At 54.6% G+C, this 24682-nt stretch overlaps 1 protein-coding gene across 1 annotated transcript in view; it reads left to right on the plus strand.

Moving 5' to 3' along the window:
* Positions 1–24429, plus strand: part of Vstm2l (V-set and transmembrane domain containing 2 like) — a 31866-nt gene extending 7437 nt beyond the window's left edge. Inside the window, exons 2-4 of the mRNA XM_006984135.3 lie at positions 14544–14713; positions 16528–16578; positions 23569–24429. Coding sequence (XP_006984197.1) covers positions 14544–14713; positions 16528–16578; positions 23569–23835 — 488 coding nt within the window. The 3' untranslated portion in view covers positions 23836–24429. The remainder of the gene's footprint in view (positions 1–14543; positions 14714–16527; positions 16579–23568) is intronic.
* The last annotated feature ends 253 nt before the right edge of the window (positions 24430–24682 follow it).

The following is a 24682-nucleotide window of genomic DNA, read 5'->3' on the forward strand; positions in this document are numbered from 1 at the left end:
TATTCTCAGTCGCTTTTCCTGGGTCTCTGTCTCTTCCCTCTCCCTGCCGCTCAGCCCCTTTGTCCTTTTCTGTGTCTGTTTCCATCTTCTCTCATGTCTCTGTCCCCCCACCTCTCTCTTCTCTGTCTGTACATGCATGTGCACACACATAGACACACACATGCACCTCATCAAATGACAACCAGAACCACACACATACATTTCCTATTTCAGAAGCACCCACGCAGAATGGAGTAAATGTCGGCCAAGTCAGGGCTGAGTGAATGAATGACTGATATACATAGTGACAGAAGGTGGAAGCTTGGAGCGCCTCGGCGTGCCCAGACCAGTGGCTTCCACTTTTCTCAGTGACCACAATCCTCTGAGTCCGATAGGACCACCCACCACTGCCTCTGAAACACGAACCTGCTTTGCTTAGACTTCCAAAGGGCTGTGGGAGACCCCAAATTCCATCCCCGGCTCCCCAGGGAAGCAGCCTCGTCACTCTAGTAAGGAAATTTAGAGATGTGTGGACCTGTCTGGAAAAGCCAGCAGTGGCCAGGGCCTGCAGAGCATGTGAGGACCTAGGCTCTGGTCCCTGGAGCGAGCTGTATTTTTCTCTTTGTGTCATTGGGGATCTAACCCAGGGCCTCACACATGTGTGTATGTATGGTTGTATGGTTGTATGTATGTGTGGTTGTATACACATGTGCGCATGTATGAGGGGGCCAGAGAACCACCGAAGATGTTCCTTCTCAGACGCATCCCACCTTGGCTTTGAGATAGGGTCTCTCCTTGACCTGAGACTTATGATTAGGACTGGATGGCCAGCGAGCCCCAAGGATCCGCCTGGCTCTGCCTCCCCGGCACTGCAATTATAAACACACGCCACCACGCCTAACCTTATGACACCGGGGATCAAACTCGAGTCCTTGGACTTGCGGGGCGTGCACTGAGCCACCTCTCCACACGGCCCCTGGGTCAGGCTGGTGCAGTGCGGGGAAACAGGAGCCCAGGCTGGTGGGGGAGGCTGGAGGAGACGCCACCTTCCAGGAAAGCACTGAGTATAGTTCGAGCCTCACCTGAGTGTGGGCTTGTGGGATGCTGGCATTGGCTCAGCATCTGGGGAGGGTGGCCATGTCGGAGGTGGGAACTGGTGTGTATGCATGCCCGCCTATGTGCATGGAGTGTGTGTCCTCTCCCAGTTCATGCCTGTGCCAGGCTCCTCAACCCTTGCAGACCTGTCCCTGTGCCCTTCCCTACCCAGCTCACGCCCATCCTTCTCCCCTGGCTCTCCTCTAGGTCCCCTGTGCACCCAGCCACAGGTACCTCTGACATCACTCTACACGCTTAGCCTGTAGATGAAGAAACTGAGGCTCTCAGGGGCACGTTGGGCCTGGGCCCCCCCAGCCTGGCTTCCTCAGCATACTCTTGGCCTCCAGGAGTCTCTGGTGGGCCCTGTGCTCAGACCTTCAGGCTTGCTTCCTGGCTAGGGTAAGAAGGCGGAAAGCATGCAGCCGGGTGTCTGTTTTGCTTTGTGAGGCTTTAAAAAAATCATTTCCGGCCTTGGAGACAGCAGCAATTACTGCCTGCTCGCTGGGGAGCTCTTTGCCGCCTGTCATCGGCCCCGGGAAAGGGTCCCTAATGGAGGCCCTGCGGCCAGAGCTCTCAGTAGTGGAAACAGCACTCAAAACAAAGCCACACTAATGGTCTCTGGGCATGCAGGCCCAGAGAGGGAGGGGCAGGCTGATACCCAAGGAAGCCCGGGGCAGGGCTGAAATCACCCATTGGTCCCTGTATGAGCCCAGACTCCCTGCAGGCAGGGGTCTCTGAAGTCCTGCATGTCCTTCTTCCCGCTCTTCTCTGTTTTCTGGTGCTGTGCCTCTGGCCCAGGCAGAGGTTTTTTCCTGGGGTAGGGCAGAACCTCTTTTGCTCAAAATTCTTGGTTCTAGAATTGATCTTGGTTTAAAGAGGCCGGGTTAGACCAGTCCTCTCTGAAGGAAAAGAAGATGAGAGCGGTGGAGAGGGAGGAGCCACAGCAAGCCCACCCTGGGAGGGGGGTGTGAACAGCAGTGGATCCATGGCCAGTGAGTCAGTATTCCTCCGAGCTAGTGTGGGCCTCACACGCCCATTTTGCAGATGGAGAAACAGAGGCACGGAGATTAGCCTAGGATCTAACTATGGTGAGAAAATGCGGTGGAAGTTCCAATCCTGGTCTTCAAAGCCCGCGTTGGATGCCACCCTGGGATTCCCAAGTGCAGCTGGGCAGGGTGAGCAGGGGCTGTGACCAGGCAAACACGAGGCTCTCAGTAAGGACCCGGGGTGGCCCCACACCACAGCGGCCCTTCCTCCATTCCTGCCAGTGGAGCTGCCCAAGAGCCTCGCTCAAGAGCACCTCAGCCAGTCACCTTTGCCTACCTCATCCCTGCCTCGTCCCGCTTCCGCCCCTGACTCCCCCGGCGGTGTCCTCCTGGTTTCCCTGCAGCTCTTCTTTCTTCTCTTGGCTGCATCTGGGCAGTGGTTCTCAACATGTGGGTCATGACCCCCACTGGGGTTGCATATCAGATATTTACATCACAGTTCATAACAGTGGGAAAATTACAGTTATGAAGTAACAATGACAATAATTTTCTGGTTGGGGTCACCACAACATGAGGAACTGTATTCAAGGGTCGCAGCGTTAGGAAGGTTGCGAACCACTGACCTAGGGTGCTCTTTCCTATGACCTAGGGCAGCCTCCATCCTTGCCCCCTAGTTTTGCTCCTCTCTGCCCGTTTGGTAGCAGGTAGGACAATACCATGGGGGCTCAAATCTTAGGCCTTGTTCGCACCACTGAGCCCCCACTAGCCATCGGGGCACTGGCTCCCCAGGATGGCCTGGCTGGGAAGAGAAACAATGACTGTAGCCAGCAGGACTCTGGCCTGCTTGGCTCCCGCCTGCAGGCCCTGGCATTCCTCCCTGGGCCTCCCACACCTGCCTGCCTCTCCCTCCCTGTGGGAGGAGGCGGCAGGAATTCCACTGGGGAAGCCTGATCAACTCCCACAGTCCTGAAAGCGCCAGAATAGTTTTGTTCTCCTTAAATCTCCGCAGATTTGTAATTCCACTCCCGTCTCCCTCGATGCGTGCTGGTGGCCTTGGGAAGCACCCTGCCCCAGCTGCTGGGTGTCAGCACTGCCTGCTCTGTGGGGACATGCATAGTGTCTTAGTGGCCTGGCAGGAAACACGAGCAGGCCCCTTCCCTCCCTGTGCCTCAGTTTCCCCATGTGTAAGGAGAGGAGTGTGAGAAGGGTGCTTTTCTGGTTGTAGTGAGAATTCTTAGTGCATTAAAGAAACACACGTAACTGGGTATGGTGGCGCATGCCTTTAGTCCCAGCACTTGGGAAACAGAGGCAGATGAATCTTTGTGAGTTCAAGCCCAGCCTAGTCTACAGAGAAAGTTCCAGACCAACTAGGGCTACAAAGTGAGACCCTGTTTCAAGCAAGCAAACAAGAAACCCTTGTAGGGCTGGAGAGATGGCTCAGCAGTTAAGAGCACTGACTGCTCTTCCAGAGGACCTAGGTTCAATTCCCAGCACCCACATGGCAGCTCACAACTGTCTGTAACTCCAGTTCCAGGGAACTGACACCCAGGACAAAACACCAGTGCACATAAAAAAACGAACAAACGAACGAACGAACGAACGAACGAACGAACGAACGAACGAACGAACGAACGAACGAACGAACGAACGAACAAAAGAAACCCTTGTAGCTGGGGACATAGCCCAGTTGGTAGATTGCTTACCTCGCATATGCGGAGCCCCAGGTTTTACACCCAATACCACATAACCAAGCATGGTGGCCCACATCTGTATTCTCAGTACTTGGGAGACAGAGGCAGGAGGATCAAAAGTTCAAGGTCATCATCTTTGGCTTCATAGTAAGTTGGAGGTCAGCCTGGGACTCGTGAATCCCTTTCTTGGGAAGGAGGGAGGAAGGAAAAGAGAACGGACAGACAGACATGTGAAAATGAGGGCCAATGAGATGGCTCAGTGGGTAAAGGTGCCAGGCCTGACCACCTGAGCTCAATCCGCAAGACCCGCACGGTGGAAGGAAGGAGCCAACTCCCAAAAGTGGTCTTCTGATCACACATGTGCTATGGCACACGCCTCATCCCAATTCTCCTACAAATCCAAAATAAAATAAATAAACATGCAAAAAAGCACACAAACAAAAAGAACAAAATGTAATGAAACAGGATATGAAACATGGCCACTCCCCCCAAAGCCGCTGTGCTCGGTGGAAGAAGCCAGTCAGGGAAGACCACATCTTAGCACGTGGGAATGTCTAGCATAGGCCAATCCACACGTGCAGCTGCCAGGGCTGCGGGAAGGCGGGGGTGGGGTGGGGTGGGGTGGGGCAGGGCGGGGTGGGGTGGTTGTTTCAGGTTCAGGGCCTCCTTGGCGTGGTGAGACTGTGGGGGCAGACAGCTGTGAGGGTTGTGCAGGATTGCGGGCCTCTCAGCCTCTCTTCTGTCTTCACTTTAGGGATGGTGAGTTTTAAGTAAATTTCACTTGAGTTGAAAATGACTAGAGCTGCCATGCATGAGGCGCAAGGCTTTGATCCCAGCACTGGGGAAGGAGAAGGAAAGCGCTCTCCCGGGTGGAAGCAGACCACCCTATTAGATAGTGACAGTGTTCTATCTCACAGCAACTTTTGGGGGCAGCTCCCATTTTATAGATGGAGATACAGAAAAACTGAGGCACAGCATCACTGGGCGCCTAGCATGCAGTTAAGTATTCAAATCTGCTCTCTTTGTATTTGTATTGGTTGTAGCAACCTACACACACACACACACACACACACACACACACACACACACACACACCCCAGGGTGGGCAGACACACACACACACACCCCCGCCCCGTGAACACTCATATCTAAACCCCATCAATGAGTGATTCTATCAGAGAGCAGTGGGTGTTGGCCACGCCCCCCACACCAGCAGCTTCTTTGCCTTCATTAATCCATTCCCTCCTCAAACTAAGCCTTCAGCCAGTGAAGTGGGTAGGAACCAGACCTCAGGCTGTAGCTCACACTTGACCTGGGCGTCCGGGCTCCCCACCCTGGCCCCTCACCCTCCCTCCAGGTCGTCTTCCCACTGGGGCCAGTATAGCCACAGTTGTGAGAACAGGGCTAAGGAGCGCCGGGCTGCTGAGACGAGCTTGGCCGTGGGTCAGATGGGATGAGAGCCAGCCACCGGGGTATTTCTTGTTCCTGTGCAGGAGGGAAGCCGGCTCCAGCAGGGACAGACCCGCCTTGAGGTTCCCCATTTCATTCCAGATTCATGAATTCCGTGCTCTGCTCCCTCCTGTGTCTGTTACACTCACGCACCCCGTTCTTCTGTCTCTGGAGAGAAGCCAGCTCTTTGAGCAGTTGTTTCCCTGCTTGGAGAAGAACAGACCAAAGGGTGTCCGTCCTTGGCTTTTGACTCATTTGTTCCAAGCACCCCAAGTATCATAAAGTGGAGGGGACAGAGTGTCGGGGCTGTTCTGACGGCAGAGAGAGGCTCAGGTCTGTGGCACAGCCCCTGCCTGGCCTCTGACGGCTAAGTGTGACTTGTGATACTAGACCAGTGAAATGGAGGCAGGGGTGCCCATGGGCACCCACACTTCAGTGGGTGAGAAAGAATGTCTGTGTGTGGTGCCGCTCCGGATTCAGCCAAAAACCTCCTCTTGGCTCCTCTTCCCTTCACCCGCCTCCCTGTTAGTGGAGCAAACAGGAGGTAGAGGCAGGAGCCCGCAGCAGCCTTGCTGGCTGGGATTTACTGATGCCGGCTGCTTCTCAGTGTTGATTTTTACAGTTTCCCTCTATTGATGGCAAGCAATGCTGATTTTCCATTTATGGCAGTAATAAAAGTCTCCTTTTAAGCTGAATTTATTTAAGTAAAATGGGAAAGATGCTTTGAAAATAAATATTAAGTAAATAATAGCGCCGGTGGTACAGGCGCCCTGTGGAGAAGTGGAGGCCGCCCTCAAACGCTGGGTGTAGGCACCTGCCTGTAGCGGGCCCTGGGCTGCTCTGAGTCCCCCTCACCATGCAGCCTCATCGGCTTGACATCCCAGCTTGTCCCCTCTGCTAAGAGCCTCCTCTGACTGTCCACGCTGATGCAGGCTACCTTTCCCCAGGATCCTCCAGACTCGGTGCCTCTTTCCAGAGTTCCCACATACAGTGTAACAAGCCCGGAGGGGTGGGGGGATGCTCGACTTCACGGCCAGTGCAAATCACACATACCGGGAACAACTGTGCACAGCACCCACACTCAGTCTTAGCCTTTGTTCATACAGTGGTCCCTGGTGCGCGCGTGTGTGTGTGTGTGTGTGTGTGTGTGTGTGTGTGTGTGTGTGTGTGTGCTCTTCTGTCGGCTCCTTGAAGGCCAGAGCCTTTCTCCTGGGGGAGGGGATCAGAGTTGGTGTTTCTCATTCCTCCTGCATGGTGACTGCCAGCTCAGGCAGCCATCTTCCCATTAGGACACACAGCACATTCCTTCAGCGCTACGACATCTGCCTCTCACAAGGAGCACACAGCAAAGTTGTTCTGGCCTGTCCATTCCTTCTGAGTCAGTCCCCCCATTTTATACTCCTTCCTTCCTCTTGGTGCAGGCAATCTATCAGGTTGAGAGCGCCCCAGGAGAACCTCCGGATACCAGCTCAAAGGCACTGCACTGTTTCCAGGGAGGAGGGACTGGGGCTGGGGCTGTCTCTGTCGCCCCTCTACACCTGCCTTTCCCTTTCAGGGAAGTTTACCTTTCCCTAAGCAGTGTGAAAGGATTAGCAAACTGATCAGACCAAAAGAGCACCTATTTCCTACCCCCTCCACCCCCTCCACCCCCTCCACCTTCTCCACCCCCTCCACCCCCTCATTTCCCCCACCCCCCATCCCCCACCCCCACCCCCACCCCCACCCCCGGGTTGGGGATTGAGGGATACTGCTCTGGGCTAGGCATGGAGCAGGCTTCTTAGAATGGCCCCGAAAAAGTGTCACACTTCCTATGCTGAGAAAAGAGGGCCCAGATAAAATGTCACTTCTAGTGAAGGAATGTCCCAGCCAGCTCTGCAGCTGTGGGACCTTGTGCCTTCCCGCTCTGGGACCTCAGGCTTAGCCGCTCCCTCTCTGACCTCTCGACTCCATGGTGAAACAGGCTGACGATGGTCCACGTCACCAGGTCTGAAGGAAGTCGGGTTTTCAGTACAAGAACTGGGGTGTAAAATGGGTTTCCTGCCTTCTACGCTGCAGCATAGGCTAGCCCTGTTGGCCCTGGGCCCTAGAGCCTTGCTCAGAGTGGATTCATGCCAGGCTGCTGCAGCAGCTGTGGCCAGTGTACTCCCAAGCACAGTGGAGTTCACCGAGCGCCTCCTGTGTCCCCGGCACCATCCTGGTGGCTGGGACGAAGCAAACAGCCTGGAATCTCTGCTTTTAGGAGCTTGTGCGTCAGTTGGAGACAAGCTGGAAGCCAGCAAGCTAGTGAAGAGGTGGGGAAGCTGTAAGCCCTTGCCAGGAGACCTCACTGGGAGGTGGCGGGGACTGAGAGCCCAGGGAACAGGAAGTGCAGTTCCAGTGTGGGGGCATGGTCCGGATACCCAGATACGAGCTGTGAAATGTTCACTGAGGGGCAGCTGCTATGATTTAGGGAAGCCACCAGGGGCTTTTTAAAATGTAGTAAAATACTCAGAGCACACATTTGTCACATTGACTGTTTTTAAGTGCGTAACCGGACAGTCAAAGTGTGTTCAGTCTGCTGAACTGTTGTCAGAACTATCCAGAAATTTTCCCGGGGCAGACAGAGTCTCGGCCATGACAATAGCCCTTTCCCGCTGTGAATGCAGCTGCTCTGGGGCTTGTAAGGGGGACCCTGTAACTGTTTATGGAGAATCAACTACATACACACACACCACACATACCCACACACAGCACACACTCACACACACACACCCTACACTCACATGCACATATACATACACCAAATACACATACACCACAGACCACTCACACTACAGACCACACACACCACACTCCCCCACACTCACACATACCACATACACACATATATACCACAGACCACACACACACTATACACACACCCCCACACCACACATACACATACATACATCATATACACACAAACATACACCACACACACACACATACCACATACACACAAACATACACACCCCACACACCCACCCACCCCCACACACATATACCACACACACACAAACATACACACCACACACATATGTCCCCAACAGAGCTCAGGTAGAGCAGAGACCCAGCACATCACCACCACCCCCACTGCTGTCCCCGCCCTGCCAGGTGACATCTCTTTCTGAGCCACCTGCAACACTCTGCTCCAGATCTTCTAGGGACGGAGCAGATCCAGGCTCAGAACCATCACTGGGCCTGGAAAAGGAAGGAGCAGGCACCAGCCGTGCAAACGGAGCTAAAGGAAGTGTGAGTGTGTGAGTGTGTGTGTGTGTGTGTGTGTGTGTGTGTGTGTGTGTGGTGAGTGTGTGTGTGTGTGTGTGTGTGGTGAGTGTGTGTGTGTGTGGTGAGTGTGTGTGTGTGGTGAGTGTGTGTGTGAGTGTGTGAGTGTGTGTGTGGTGAGTGTGTGTGTGTGTGTGTGTGTGTGGTGAGTGTGTGTGCATGTGTGGTGTGTGTGTGTGGTGAGTGTGTGTGTGTGTGTGTGTGTGTGTGTGTGTGTGTGTGTGTGGTGTGTTTATGTGTGATCTGGGCTCAGAGCAGCAGGAAGTCAGGCTGGGCTGCCCATGTGTGGGTGGATGAGTTCCCCAAGTGTGCAAGAGCCCAGGGGCTCCTGGAAGGTGGACCATTGGGGCAAAGAGGCCAGAACTGGTGCATGGGGGTCACAGGGCCCACCATGCATGGATGCAGCTGCTACGTGGCCCTGTGGCCTCACGAGGTGTTGAGGTTGCATCTCTAGAGAGCGAGAGGTGGGGTTGCTGAGTGGGTACCTACTCCACACAAGCCGCCTTGTGCCATTTTCTCAGCAGCCCCTGAATCCTCCCCTTTTGCAGATAAAGAAACAGGCTTAGAGAGGCGAAGGGGCCGGCCCAGGTCTCACAGTGAGGGCCAAGCTGACGGGACTGAAGGCAGAGTCAGAGCTGTCCGGGTGGACCAGGCCCAGGCTGGAAGGGCCTGATACCGAAGGTCAGGACCTGCCTCAGCTCACTCTTACCTGCCAGGAGCTAAAGCCCAGCTCAGCCAGGCCTCGGCACCAGTCCCTGCAGCCGATGCCCGATAGGGCATGGGGTTAATGAGTGTATCGCTGCCCCAATTAACAGCAGAAAGGCAGCTGATGTCACGCTCAATCGAGCCCCTGTTCCTTCTACAGAATCCTAATTTGTGGACACTGGGTTTAATTGTCTTCCCTGAGTTTTCCTGAGAGTCAGCCAGGCAGGCGTAGGCCCTGGGGCTGGAGAACACCAATACCCTTCCTCCAAAATCTATAATTACCCTGGCTCTGGAGATGCGCTGAGTCTTCAGGAGGGACCTGAGCTGGAAGGAACCGGGGCGGGGGCGGGGGGCTAATGAAGAGAGGGCTCATGTCTGAGATGCCCCCGGGAGGCAGGGACTGGTGGGAAGGAGAAGTCTGGGGGCTTGGAAGGAGGTGTTCAGAGATGGTCTGGAGCAGGCTTCCATTCTAAGGCTTCTAAAACTGGGTTCAGTGTAACCAGTGACTCACTCTGTGACCTCTGGCAAGTTGCTTAACCTCTCTGAGCCCCAGCTTCATCTGAAAAGTGGGGACAATTAGGATGAGAGCTGCCCTGGAGGGGGGATAGGAGCAGCCATCTTGGGTACATGGGCTGGCCAGAGGTAGGTCAAGAGTGCAGTTCCACGTGGATGTGGGCAGCTACCTTATTTTCTCAGCTCCCTGCCTGTCTCCTCCAGGTGGGGCAGACGAGAGTGTTGGGGACAAGATCTGTGTGGTGCTGGGCTCACGGCGGATGGCAGTACACCTGCAGTCATGTAGCACCCCCCCACACACCTGACTCTGCAGAGCCCAGGGGGACCCCCATTCTGCCTTTGCTCCCACCGCTGGGTGCTTTCCTAAGTTTCACCTGTGCCACCAGACTGCACCCAGGTCGCCTTGTCTTTAGAACTCTCCCACAATGGCCTCCTTCCTGAGGCCAGACACAGCCTTAGGACATGGGCCATATTCTTCTCCTTGGGGTGTCCCCGGGACTCACTGCATCTTGTAGAAAGACAAACTGGTGCTCAGGATGGGGAGGAATTCTTAGTGAGAGCGGAACAGTTGGCAGAGGCAGGCTATGACTCCTGCCCGGGGTGCTCCGGGCTCCTGGCCAACCATGCTCTCAGGATTACACACACACACACACACACACACACACACACACACACACACACACACACACACACACTGGACCCATGCAGCTGTTTGGAGGGACAGGACATGTGTTTAGGTGGCTGACTGTGGAAAGGGCCACTTGGATGTCCTGTCACATGCACAGAGCCTGTCCTCCCTCTTTGTCTTCCAATCACACTTCCCCCTTCACTGCAAGGCTAGATGAGGGGGTCCAGGGAGGCCTCACCGCACCCCACCTTGGAGATCCTGATGAGTCTGAGGGGGACCAGAGCCCTTGTGGGGAGCGGAGCTGGCAGCGATGACCACAGCAATGGCCTTGCTAAAACCCCTGTCCACTCCATGCTCAGAATGGTCTGTGCACTGGAGTTGAAGCCACGGGACGCCACCTCAGAGAAGTCTTCCTGATTGCCTCAGACTGGTGAAACAGCACCCCACCTGCCCTCCAGGGCTGTAGACCAGCCAGCAGGGATCACTCCCACTTCTTTCTCTTTTAGGGATAGAGTCTCACGCATCCCAGGCTAGCTTTGAACTCACCACATGGCTAAGAATGATCTTGAACTTCCAGTCTTCCTGTCTCCACTTCCTGAGCGTTGGGATTACAGTCGCATGCCACTGTGCCCAGACTTCGCCATGTGAGGGATCAAACCCCGGGGCCTTGTGCATGGTAGGCCAGGACTGAAATGTTTTAGTATCACTCCCAGCCCTGGGCCACCTGTTTGTAGAAAGAGCTCTATAAGCAAAAGGCAACAGATCTCAGAGTGTGACGGCACAATCTTTAATCCCAGCACCCAGGAGGCAGAAGCAGGTGGATCCTTGTGAGTTCAAGGCTAGCTTGGGCTACAGAGTGAGTTCCAGGACAGCAAGGGCTACATAGTGAGACCTTCTGTTAAACACAACAAAACAAAAGCATCTCCCAACGCAATCAAATCCCCTAAGAAGTATGAGGTGGCGGGAAGTGGGAGCCTTGGGAGTCATGCTGGTCTGGGTTCAAATTATGACTACTGTAGTGTGGAGAAGAAGTGCACTGGGGAGGGGCATCTTCCCCCTTTAAATCACAAGGACAGGCAAGGAAGCGCATTGCCTGCAAGACAAATGCTGGGACTGTGGCTGGCCCAAACTGAGACATGCTCAGAGCTCAGATTTCCACTACTTAGCACACATACCAAAAAAAAAAAAAAAAAGGATGTAAAATGTCTCATCAGTGACTAACTTTATCACATATTGAAATAATATTTTTTGGTATTAGTTTAAGTAAAATATATTATTAAAATTAATTTTAGCTTTTTTTTAGACCTTTTATCATGGGGAAACCAGAAAATGAAGTGTTCCTTGTGACTCATGATGTCACTCACTCTCTCATGCATGTTTCTATTGGAAAGAGCTGTTCTAAACCATCACCGGAAGTCCAGTGGAGAGTGACCTGGGGTGGGCCCCATCCTGCACTCTGACTCCCCCTAAACCACAGGACAGGGCTATCTCAGGGACTCAAAGACTGGGGCCTTCTCATGACCCTGGCTGCTGGACGGCCCAGAGCACACTCTGCCTTCTCTGAGCCTAGTGAGAGCCCCAACCAAGGTAGCTGCTGCTCTGGTGAGCAGGCAGGCCGGGGGCTGTGGCCAAGAGAGGCTAACTGGGGACAGAGAGAGGCATGTCCCTTCCTTGGGACATGTCACCCTTCCCTTCCTTCCACTTGGAGCCACACAGAGGCTCCTCATCCTCTTGTCTGCGGCATGTGGCTTCCTGAATCACACTTTGGGGAGAAGGAGAGGTTCCAAGGCTACATCCCAGGCCTGATGTAGCCTCCCCTTGCCTAGCTTCAGGATCTTTAGTGGAGCCTGCCCTGTGGGGGGCAGGTGGTACCGCTCTGTTCTCTGAGGCTTAGTGATGGCATGTGGTATAGGTCACAGGTGAGCACCACTATTGTCTCACACCCAGGCCACCCAGATCTAATGAAAGGGCCTCGATCCAGGGACACTTGTTCCAGGGCCCTACTGCCTTCTCCTGGTGGCAGGTGCTCCGTGACACCCTTGGATCCTGCTCTGCTTGGCAAACAAGACTGGGAAAGACTTGACCACAAAGACTGGGGCAGGATCATCGGGTGTGGACCCTGGAGGCCATTTTCTAGACACCAAGGAATGCTACCAACCTCCCGCTGTGAACCAGGACCTTTCCCATTGCTGCTGATAGATAGATGGATGGAGAGATAGATAGATGGATAGATAGATAGATAGATAGATAGATAGATACATACATACATACATACATACATACATACATACATACATACATACATATATACATACGTACATACATACATATATACATACATACATACATACACAGGTGATAGATTGATAAATCAATGGTAGATAAATAGATGATAGCTAGTCAGACAGATGGATAGGTAACACAGGAATTGCTGTACCTCCTGGAAGGAAAGATAACACATTATCCGTGCCACACAAGACAGTAACTACCCCTCTACACAAATGGCTCTATTTAAGTGAATTAAAATAAATTTAAAATCCAGGTGCCCGGTCCACTCAGCAAACTGTCACTAGTGGTCACTGTGTTAGCTTACATACAGACCATCTTCCCTCCTTCAGCTCCTACCCTAGGTGAGAAGGGCAGGGATGGGGTGGTTTGTGCTGTGTGAAAACAGGTTGTCTTCAGGGAAGCGTGAAGAGCAGCGGGCTAGTGTGATAATGGCGACTTGGCCCTGCAGGAAGGGGCTGGCGTCTGGAGGTCCTCTGCGCCAGAACCCATGGAGTTTTCTGAAGACCCGGTGTAGGTTGTGAGGGTTGAGGCAGAGAGCCAAGGGTGGCTTGAGACTGTCACAGGCCCTGGGCAGTGACAAGGAGGGCTAGTGTGGTTGGCACCACCCCTGCAGGATCCTGGTTTCCTCCTGCCCCCTAAGGACAGGGACAGCCCAGCTCTTGGGGTGGCCACGTGTAAAGGTAGCTCACAGCACCCCACAGCATCCCTGTGATTCAAGCCATGTTCTTCATCATCAAACCGGCCTTGTTTATATATCCAGGGCTAGCTAGCCCTTCCCCTCTGCCGAAACCAGAAAGCGTTTTTTGTTGTTGTTGTTGTTGTTGTTTTTTTTTTTTTTCATAAGAAGCTTTAAAAACCTTGGCCTGCTAGGCTTTCTCTCAGCCCAGAGATGTTGCTGAAGTAAAGCTCTACACGGGTACCTTGTACAGAGCAAAGACAGTTACCAAACCTGATCACACAAAACTCCCACTGCCCTGTGGAGGGGAGTGGGGGGTCACTGCCCTTGATTCAGGATGCCACCTCTCCACCCAGGGCTCCCTCTTTACTGGGACGGGAGGCCCTCTGGGGCTAGGAATGTCTGTCCCTCTGAGCTGGGCCTGGGGGACTGCATAGTCCAGGGGTGGGGGCTGATGGACATCACATTCCTAGAGTGACCTGCAGTTGCTAGGCATCCACCATCTTCCTTCAGTGTGAGCAATCTCCTGAGAGGCGGAAGAGACACTAATTGCATCTCAGACAGTATGGGGAGAAAGAGCCAGAGCATATGGGGGGGAGGGGTGCTGAGATTGTGAAGTGGAGGTGCAGCAGGGTAACCTGGGCAGGGGGACTGCTGTTCTGAGACTCGATGGGAGCTGGGCTCTGCAGGAATGCCAGGCAGGGTGGCTTCCTCTCCCCTCTGCTCCCCTCTCAGTACTTCCGGAGCAGGCAAGCTGGTGACCATTGAACAAAGAGTTGCCAGGGACCCCCAAATGGGTGACTTGGGGCTGAGCTTTGATTGACCACAGGAGCCAGGTAGGAAGTGAGGAATGTCTGGAGCAAAGGGAGCTGGAAGAAGAGGCAGGCATCCAGGCAGAGGGGAAGGAGCCTGACGGAGCCCCTCAGGAGGGTCAGAGTGGTGTCTGGGTGCACCCCAAGGGAAGTGGGGTCCTTAGAGCTGGTTTGAGTTTAGAAGATGGTGAGGGTAAGGCTCACAGGGGTGGGCACTGGGTAGGGTGAAGGGAAGAATCTGGAAGAATTAAAATTGCAGCCTCCCTGCCTCCTGGCTTCCTGGCTCGCTTTCAAGCCAGCCCTCCTCCATCACTTCTGCCCATATCCTCTTCAGGCCCTGGGACAGTCAGTGTCTTGCCACACATAGCTACCCTGGGGCCAGGTTTTTGAGTCCTCGTCTGCCTGTTCCCCAAACAGCACTTTTCACAGAGACGCCCCATGACATGACAGCACGGACCGGCGAGGATGTGGAGATGGCCTGCTCCTTCCGAGGCAGTGGCTCCCCGTCCTACTCACTGGAGATCCAGTGGTGGTACCTGCGCAGCCACCGGGACTGGACTGACAAGCAGACATGGGCTTCCAACCAGGTAAGACCTTGGGAGGTGCTTCCATGGGGGATGCTGCATGGGGCCTCGGGGGACCTTGTGCCTGATGATGTCCCCGTCCTCAGCAACACCCTGCAGGCACTCCTTTCTTGCTGGGATTGGGCAGGTGATGGCCAGAACAATGCCTGTTCTAGGCCCTCCCCTAGTATCAGGGAGACTGAGGCCCAGAGGGATGGAACCCCCTTCAGGGCATGGGTGAAGTGGGTCTCAGGACACTTGCTGTTACTTCTCCATATCACACTGGCAGTGTTTTTGGGAAGGGCCCTGCGAGTAGAGCCATGTTGTTACACAGTTCATTCCAAGCACTCATGCTTCCGTGCAGACAGGCTCCCTGACCTGGGTCACAGCAGACACGCTCAGCCCGCCCTCCACACGCCATCTCCTGAGTTCACACAGCCACAGCCCCTGCCCCCGGCCTCTGCCACTCTAAGGGCTTTCTCTAGGAAGTCACACTTGCTGTCAACAAAGCAGATAGGGGCAGCCTTGGCCCAGAGATAGGAGGGGGTGGCAGAGAAGTGACCGGCCCCCTCTCCTTACGGCTGGGTCATTGATAAGGACCTGTGTTCCCAAGGTGCCTGGCATGGTAAAGTTGGTGGCTCAGGTGTACCTGGCTGGGTAAGCCCTTGTCTGGCTCCCTAACTTCCCTTCAATGTTTCCTAACCTTCTCTTCCAAATGAGCCAAGTACATGTCCATCATACTCTCAGGTCTGCTTTCAGGGACACCTTCTGAGACAGTGACATCCCACACATATGTCTGCACAGCAGCACAAAGATATATACATAACCACGTGAACATGTGTGTATATACGTTCATGTACACACACCCACATGCGCACACACACCCTTAATACAAGTCTATGGCAAACTCTGTCTTGATTGTGGGAGTAACAAGTCCCTAATATGTCCCACTGCCACATGCAGGTGTGGAAGATGCCTGTGGCCAGAGGAAACCCTTAGGAAAGAAGTTTGGGGTACGGGGGGGGCATTCAAGGTGTTCTTGGGTATTTGGGGGTGGAAGCCTCCAGGACATGGCCAGGATCTAACCGTATCTGCTACAAACATACATTCAGGTTCAAACATACAACCTTAGCAGCACATTCCCAGATGGAGAGCAGGCACAGACTTCTGGGGACATGCACCCACACTCTTTCCCATTCGTATATGTGCACAGACACATGGCCATTATAGCCAAACATCCTCATGAGTCAGACGCCTGGCTCTGTGGCCGGTGTCACAACCACCCCCCTTTATCTCCCTTTGGTTTCCCTCTCCTGCATTGCCAGTGGATACAGAGGTGAGATACCTCAATTCCAGACCTCATGACCTCTAGCTAGAATCTTACTTTTTATACGATTTATTTATTTATTATTTTAGGTACATGTGTGTTCCTGAGTGTGTGTGTGTGTGTGTGTGTGTGTGTGTGTGTGTGTGTGTGTGTGTACTATGTGGGTGCAAGTACCTGTGGGGACCAGAAAGGGACACTGGATCCCTTGGAGCTGGGCTTTGGGCACTAAGCTTGGGTCCTCTGGAAGAGCAGCAAGTGTTCTTAACTGCTCAGGCATCTCTCCAGCCTGCATTTTTTTAAATTATCATTTTAAAATTTGACTAGAATGTATACAAGTGTCTTTATGAACAGGATTGAGGGTGACATTTCCACAGCTGTACACGCTGTGCACTGGTGAAATCCAGCATCCCTGACCATGAGCCTAACGGTCCTCTGTCCGCATGGTGTTTCTCCCCACACTCAGCCCTCGCTAACACCTCCTCTGTGCTCTCTGTTCTCCCTCTCTGGACAGCTAAAAGCTTCTCAGCAGGAGGACTCGGGGAAGGACGCCACCAAAATAAGTGTGAGTTTTGATAATGACTTTCCACAAATAGTCTAATGGAAGATGCAGCTGTAAGAAAAAAAAAATTTTTTTTTTGGTCCATTTCAGCAGGGAACTTGGGCAAGAAAATGGACGAAGGGGGAGGGGGCTGGGAGGTGCCCCAGCTTGGTGGGATCTTTTGTTTGTTTTTCTGGGTCTTTTGGCCAGAGATTTTTTTCAAGTTCATTGAATGACAGGTAAGAAAAATGACGGGAGAGAGAAGACGAATTCTCCCCTGGCGGGCCAAGGCCAGGTATGCCTCCGTGGTGTTCCATGCCTGACTCAGCCCCATTTGTCACTGGGAAGCTACAAGGTCTCAGGAGGCTGAGTGGGCAATTTTTTGGCCCACCATGACGGATGCTGGAGCATCTCAGGGTCCCTGGGTGTGACTTCCAGGAGCAGGGACTCCAGGACTGGCAGGCTTAGGCATCCACTCATTTTTTTTTTTTTTTTTTTTTTTTTTTTTTTTTTTGTGGCCACAGTGGGCAGAGAGGGCCAAGCATTTGTCCATTTTACAGCCTGGGCGCTGAGGCGAGTACCTGAAGTGTGGTTACTGTGCTGAGCCTCTTGTCCTCTGCCAGGGAGGCCAGGGAACTGGGATGTGACAGTTACTGTGGAGTTGGAGGGCCTAAAGCTCAGCCTGGAAGAGACAGGCACTATCGAGAAAGAAGATAAGATGGGAAAGTGAGTTCCTCCACTCGCTATATCACCTGGACACACAAGTAAACAAATGAATATTAAATATTAAATAGTAAATAGAACACAGAGCAGAGGGGACTATTCTGGGCATGCCTATGGCCACAGGACTGGGCTGGGTTACTGGAAGTTCACCAACAGCACACCCATGGTACAGGCACCCTAGTACAGATATGAAAGTGTGTGGGCAGCCTTTCCAGCTCCCCCCCCACTTTTGCCTGGGTCTCCTACAGCTTCTTAGGGACCACAGGGGGAACTCAGGGCCTCAGGGCCAATTAGATACAGTACAAGAGAAGCCATGCTCCTGAACCAGGGGTTTCAGCAGAGTGGCCACCAAGGACAAGTAAGGGCACCGTGGCCAGGAGGCCAGGAAAGAGGCGTCTTCAGCCACTCGGGGGAGGGGCTAGAAAGTGAGGGACCACAGCATCCCTGATACCTTCTGGCAGGGCGTGGGAAATGCAGCTTCACAATTGAAGGCAGCCAACCCTGCTCTCCTGCCCTCAGTCAAGGCCATGCTCCTGTTTCACGACCCATTCCTTGCCTCTACACCCATCAGCCTCTCAGGCAGAGGTCTCCAGATGTACCAACACACCCCCTCCGAGGACACACCCTCTGCCTTTATTGTGTCCCGTTTGGTGAGCCGCTCTGGGCTCTGGCAAAGAAAGAATTATCTAATTGATTGAGAGGATTATAATTCCAGGCTGCTAGCCTCATGAGAGGGGAATGCAATGCTAATTAGTTAAATAAAATAAATGTTCTCTGTGGGAGTGGGAAGTCACCCCCAGTCCATCCCCATAATCCTCATACCAGCTGGGGCTTCTGGGTCTGGTACCAGGCCCAGCCTTTTACACAGTCATGCACGCCAGCGTCCCTAACTACAAAGGCAGAGCAGACCACACCCAAAGGCCGACCCACAGCCTGGGTGCTTAATGTCTTAGGAGACAGTACGAACTTTTCTTCTTAGACTTCAGAGCTCTGTGACTATTCTGTCATGCACAGGCTCGTCTGTTCCCTACCACCCCTGGGCCTTTGCATAGGCTAGGGTCTCTGCCTAGAAATCGATTCCTATCTCTCCTTTCATTGCTCAGCTGAGGGGGGGACCCTGGGCCCAGTCATAACTGCACCCTTTCCCTTCCCTGATGGCTATGCTTCACCTGTCATTATCCATGTCAGGATCACTTCGTGTCAGTCTTCCCGAGAGACAGGAGGCCCAGGATGAGCCTGGATCACTTGTTGGTTTTCTGTGGACCAGCAGAGAGCCTGGTGCCCAGTTACTATTTACTATTTAATATTCATTTGTTTACTTGTGTGTCCAGGTGATATAGCGAGTGGAGGAACTCATATGGGGACCACAGGGACCAAAACGAGACTTCATGTTCTTACATCATCTAAAGGCCACATTTGCTAGACTAGCTCCCAAGCTTTAGCTGTTGGGACATCTCTGGGCCTTTGATAAACCACTACATGGACAGTGGCGGGGCCTGTGGGAGAATTGGCTTTGGTAGGTTGTGGGGATACTTCGGGACCTGTGGAGCCCTACAGAGGTCCAGACTCGGGGCTGGCTGTCCTGACGGTAGTTGGGGGTCCTGAGGATACCATGGGGCTGGCACTTGGTGAGCCAGGAGCTGAGCTCTGGCTCTGGCTTTGCCTCCTTTCCATCTCTGTTTCTGGAATAAGATGGTATAAGAAAACACTAGAAACCAGAATGAGCTTGTGCCGAGGGAGCCAGTCCTTACTTGTGGCCTGCAGAGCCTCATGGCACCATTCTGCATAGCGTAGGGTACCTGGGTTGCCAGCCATGTGAGTTCTGGGAGGCTTGCTGTGGTCTAGCCAATGCTCCCTGCACTAGGGGTCAAGTTGATCCCTCACTCGTCTCTCAGGGGGAGATGGTGCTGAATTCCTGACTTAAGAAGTTCCCCCCTGGGACAGGAAACATGGCTCAGTGGGTAAAGGTGCTTGCCCCCAACTAATTACCTGAGTTTGATCCCTGGGACCCGTGCAGTAGGAGGGAACAGAACCCCATGTCACCCTCTGACCTCCACATACATGTCAGAACAAGCACATACCCATACATTCATGCACTCACAAAAATTAGTTTAAAAAAAAAAGTTCCTCTTCCCTGGGCCTGTCAGGTGATAGCTGCAGTCACAGTGGGCAGGAAATGCTTCCTGAAGGCCACAGTCACTTACGCCCAATCCCCAGGCCCAAGTGGGAAATGTAGTGGGCATGTATCCACTACTCCCAGGGGATAAAAGGGAACATGACAGCTGCCACCACCACAGGAGAATGGCTGATCTCTGAGAGTCCGTGCCAGTGGCCTGAGCTAACACAGGCCTGAGGGCTCCCTGGAGGGCAGGCCTAAGGCCTCCAGGGCCCCTGTGGGAGGGTTTGCAGCCAATCAAGGAGGAGCAGGTGGGATGGGCTGGGGGGCCTTTGGGAAGACACACACGGGCTCTGGTGCAGGCCTGGCTGGCAGAGTCAGGGGCTGCCCTGGCTCCTGCCAATGGTGTGTGTGTGTCGCGGGGCGGTCTGGATAGAACGGTGGCGTCTCACGTGCTCAGGGCAGGGGCAGTGGGAGTCGGGGCTGGAAATGCTTCATGGAGCAAGGTGACCACAGTAGGGACCAACTGGAGGTACTCAGACCCACAGGTCCCAGAGCTGGGGGCTTCCCACCCTGGGCTTTGAATCTGCCCAGGGGGTGAAGCGGTAGAGCTGAGCAGAGCCTGGCCTTGGCTAGACCAGCCCACCCCTCCCTGCCTCCCCAGGCACCTCCCAGGTCTCTCCTTGGAGCCACACGGAGGCAAAGGTCACTCTATGGGCACAGATGGCCTGCCTGCCTGGCCTTTCCTCCTGGCCCAGCTGGGAGGACAGAGCCTGGGCTGTGTGGCTGTGGCCAGCAGGAGGCTGGCGGTCAGAGCCGGCCTGGCCAGGCTCTTTCGGCGTGATTAGGTGCTTAATCGCTGAGGCCTGTCGATGCTGGGCTGTGATTATGATTTACAGCCAAGCTGCCCTGCGGGTGTGTCTTTTGGCCTCTCCAGTCGCACGGATTCCTGAATGAGGAAGCTCAGCAGGCTCTTCCATCACCCCAAACGACTGAGGTGGAATAGAGATCCCCTCTAAGGGAGCAGCAGCTGATGAGGCTTAGGGCAGGGCTCTCCCCAAGGACACAGAGTGCTGGGGGCTGGGGAGTGAGGTGGGAGGGGTTTCTGCCCGTAGGCCACGCCCCGGGTGTGGCCATTGCATGCCTGATCTCGGGAGCCTGGGTTTTCTCCCTCAGGGACCCTGGGAGGTTCAGGGACATCGTGCTGTAACTAGGAAGCGCTCTGAGCACTGGTGGCTGCTGTTTGGGTCTTTGCCTTTTGCACACCGTGCTAAAGGCAGAGCCGGGGCTGCAGCCTCGCCTCCTTCTGGATTCTGACTTGGATGCCCAGGGCACCCGTGAGTGGCTTGTGCCGTAGACCTTGTCCCACCAAGCCCTGATGGAAGGGCCGCCCTTCTGGAGGCCACCGTGGTCCGTTGGCCTCCAGGAGGCTGCGGAGGGGGCTGACAGCCGGGGCAGAGGTTTCAGTGTGCCCCTCTGCCTGCGCCTGGAGGGCGGGGCGTAGGCCTCCCTCCCCAGGAGCGGCTGCTCCCAGCGCTGCGCATTATTACTCCATTAGCGCCTTGTAGGGTTGACAAATGAAGGATAATTAATATCCGTGAGGGAAACAGATGTTGAGGTAATTCGCTCCCGCTGCGCATTTGCAATGGCTTCTCCTAACTCACCGGAGAGCGTGGCGGGACCGCGGGGGTCTTTCTGTGCCCTTGGTCAGGGTGATGGAGTTAGCAGGCAGAGTGGACATCAGCTGAGCCCCACGCGGGGAGGGAGCGTCTGATTCTTGACTCTCGTGTCCTGTTTTCTATTGGCACGTTCTGTCCGTGTCCCATCCCAGGCCCTCTGATGTACCATAAGCCCATGTTTTCCTGCTTTCTGGGGGATGGGCTCCTCACCAGGGGGCTCTTAGGGAGCCTGTGCTGCCAGCTCTGGAATCCTCTGTGGGTCTGTCGCGCTGTTTCTAGGGCGAAGGCATGGAGCCTCACCTGGGGTCAGTGCCCAGCCCTGCTGCCTACTGGTTTGGGTTCTGGACCAGGCCAAGACTCCTTCACTCCTTTTGGAGTCTCAGTTTCCCCATCAGTAAAGTGGTTACCTTGTGTGTAGGCATCCTAAGACAAGAGGATGGCATTCGGGCTCTCCTCCAATTGGAAAAAGGAGATGAGGCGAGTCCTTCCACTCAGCAGACACTGGCTGCTGTTTGCGTCTCAGTACAGGTCATACCCGCCCTCTCGGGGACCATCCTCTTCGCCCTGGGGTCCCTCACTTTATGTGGGGGAGAACAGCAGGGAACCCACTAGGGTCCCCAAGCAGAATTTGGGAGTTGGCAGGCACAGTGCAGCTGTTGCTGCTATCTAGAAGAGGGGACATTGGTGCTCAGGGACCAGGCTGGCGGGCTGAGCAGCCTGGAAGGGTGGTGCTGCCAGATGATGGCTGGGACTGAGCTCCAGTAGGGCCGGGCTTCCAGCTCTAAGGTCCTTACCTAAATAAAGGTCCAACTTCATCCCCTTTAACTGTTTGTTTTTTAGTTATAGAAATGTAGAAATTTACAAAAATAAACCAGAGTCCCCATACCCACCATCCAGTCACACCATGATGTAGTTTACTCCAAATGCCTTTTCTCTTGTAATTGAAAAAAAAAAAAAGTTGCCATCAGAGTTATATTCACAGCAGATTTATTCATGAGAGTACTAATCTGGAAATTACCTGAATACCAGCCAACAGGAAACTGTAGACAAGCCACAGTGTGGTCACCCAATGGAATACTACACAGCAATGCACAGAACCAGCTGATACTGCATTGTGTGAAAGTCAGAATTGGCAAAGAGTCCTCCCCAACGTAGAGTGTTCTAGAAAGCGGCTAAACTGTGGTGACAGATATGGAGAGGTTGCCCCTCATGGGGACTAAGTACTGGCACAGAAGGGACCCAGAGCTTTAGAAAGTCTACATGGCAGACACACAGACACAAGCATGAATGGGCTGTGCACCCCGTTGGGTGTACTTGACCCAAGACAGTGGGGCCCCAACTGTAAAATGAAAATTAGAAATTGGATCAAGGGTTAGGTGTGGTGCAACAATCTAGTGTTCAGGGGGCTAAGACAGGAAGGTCCTGACTTGAAGACCAGCCTGGACAACATAGTGAGAGCCTATCTTAAAAAAAAATTCAAATCGCCAGGCAGTGATGGCACACACCTTTAATTCCAGCACTCAGGAGGCAGATCTCTGTGAGTTCGAGGCCAGCCTGGTCTACAGAGTGAGATCCAGGACAGGCATCAAAACTACACGGAGAAATCCTGTCTCGAAACAGGACACCCCCCCCCCAAAATTTTTTCAAATCAATAAAAAGGCAAAACTTTACAAGTGTAACACTCACTCTACCGCCAGGGAGTGGACAGTTAAACTCTAGCATCAACTGTAGTGCTCTGGATGTCAGCCTGATGTCCCCCCCCTTAGACTTTATTTAAGTCTGTGCACCACCGTGTGCCTGGTGGCTGTGGACGCTAGAAGAGGCTATTGGATCCCCTGGAGCTGGATTACAGACAGTTGTGAGCTGCCATGTAGGTGCTGGGAATCGAACTCTGGTCCTCTACAAGAACAACCCGTGCTCTTAAGTGCTGGGCCATCCTTCCAGTCCCCATCGTCCAGCCTTTATCTGGAAGAAACAGAACCTTGGGCTGGTGAGGTGGCTCAGCAGGTGATGGCGCTGGTACTGAAGCCAGACACCTGAGTCTGAGCCGTAGCATCCAGATGGGGGAAAGACGGAGAGGTGACTCCTGCAGGTTTTCCTCTGACCACACATTCACGGTGCCACAAGCTCCCGACTCAAGTTTCTCCCAGGCTCTGCTGTGAGGCAGCTGGCTTCCCTCCTATGCAGGGCTTTTCCGTTTGTTCATGAACAGCAGCACAGCCCGGGAGCTTTGCCAGGAGGCTTCTTCCCTGCTTGCGCGTGGAACTCTCCCAGGTTGGGTTCTGGCTCTCCCTTCTTCATAGCTGGGCAGTATTCCACCGGCTGCCTGCACCACCCGGTGGTTAGGCATTAGCGTTGCTTCTGTTTGTCTGCCTGTCGTTCAGCTGCTCGGATGCTGACCTTGGGTCCCCTCCTTGGCTCTATCTGGGGTGGGGGCAGCCTGGCGGCGTGGCTCGCGACCCCGGCCGGTCCTCACGGTGCCTCTGTCGCCCCCAGGTGGTCAAGGTGGTGGGCAGCAACATCTCCCACAAGCTGCGGCTGTCGCGGGTGAAGCCCACTGACGAAGGCACCTACGAGTGTCGCGTGATCGACTTCAGCGACGGCAAGGCCCGGCACCACAAGGTCAAGGCCTACCTGCGGGTGCAGCCCGGGGAGAACTCGGTGCTGCAGCTGCCTGATGCGCCCCCCGCCGCGCCCGCGCCGCCGCCCAAGCCGGGCCGGGAGCTGCGCAAGCGCTCTCTGCCCGAGGCCTGCAGCCTGTAGTCCGCTCGCCCCGCATGCAGTCCTCCCGGCCCTGCGGCGACGGCGGCAGAGGAGTCCCGCGTGTGCTTTGCTTGCTTGCCCCCCTCCCGGCTCCGCCTCGTGCACCCCGTCCTCGCGGCCAGCCCCCTGGTGAGGAGCCGGGCCGAGGGGGCCCCACGCTCCCGTTCCGTCTCTTTCTACCCGGAACCGGCTCCGGGTCCCCCCGGGAAGCGGAGACCCACCAGCCCCACGCGGGAGGCTGCCCTGCCAGACAGAGTTAGCACCAGCAGGCTCGCTCTGGGCCCTCGAGGCTCTCCCCGAGCCCCCCTCTGCCGGCACCCCCCACGCCCAGCCCTGTCTTGGGCCTGTGAAGTCCACCCAAGGGATCCCCTCCACCCACCCCCTCCCCATTCCTGATCAGGGGACACCCACCCTGGTGGTTTGTAAATATTTCTATTGGGCCCACCCCGCCCCGGAACTGGCTCAAACCTCTGGCCACCCTCGGTGATGGAGGGGAGGTGGGAGGCCCAGGGCTTTGCCTAGGGGTGAGCGGGCCCTGTGTATATGACCCAACCTGTGAGTACCAGCCAACTCCAATAAAGCGGTTTAAACCAACCCAGACAGTGTCTTGATGGGGCTGGCAGCTGAGCCACCGCGGGGAAGGAGGGAGGAAGGGAGGGAGGGAGGGAGGGAGGGAGGGGGGTGGGAGGGAGGGAGGGAGGGGGAGGGTGGGCTTGGTGGGTCACATCACTGGGCAAAGTGACCTGGTGCTGAGAGGAGCCTCAAAGGGCAGTCGCTGCTGCTGGCTGGGGAGAGGGGTCCCCAAAGGGCAAGAGAAGCAGCTTTTGTCGACCCTACTGTGAATACT

Source organism: Peromyscus maniculatus, chromosome 4, assembly GCF_049852395.1.
Source record: "Peromyscus maniculatus bairdii isolate BWxNUB_F1_BW_parent chromosome 4, HU_Pman_BW_mat_3.1, whole genome shotgun sequence".
In the NCBI taxonomy this organism is placed as follows: Eukaryota; Metazoa; Chordata; class Mammalia; order Rodentia; family Cricetidae; genus Peromyscus; species Peromyscus maniculatus.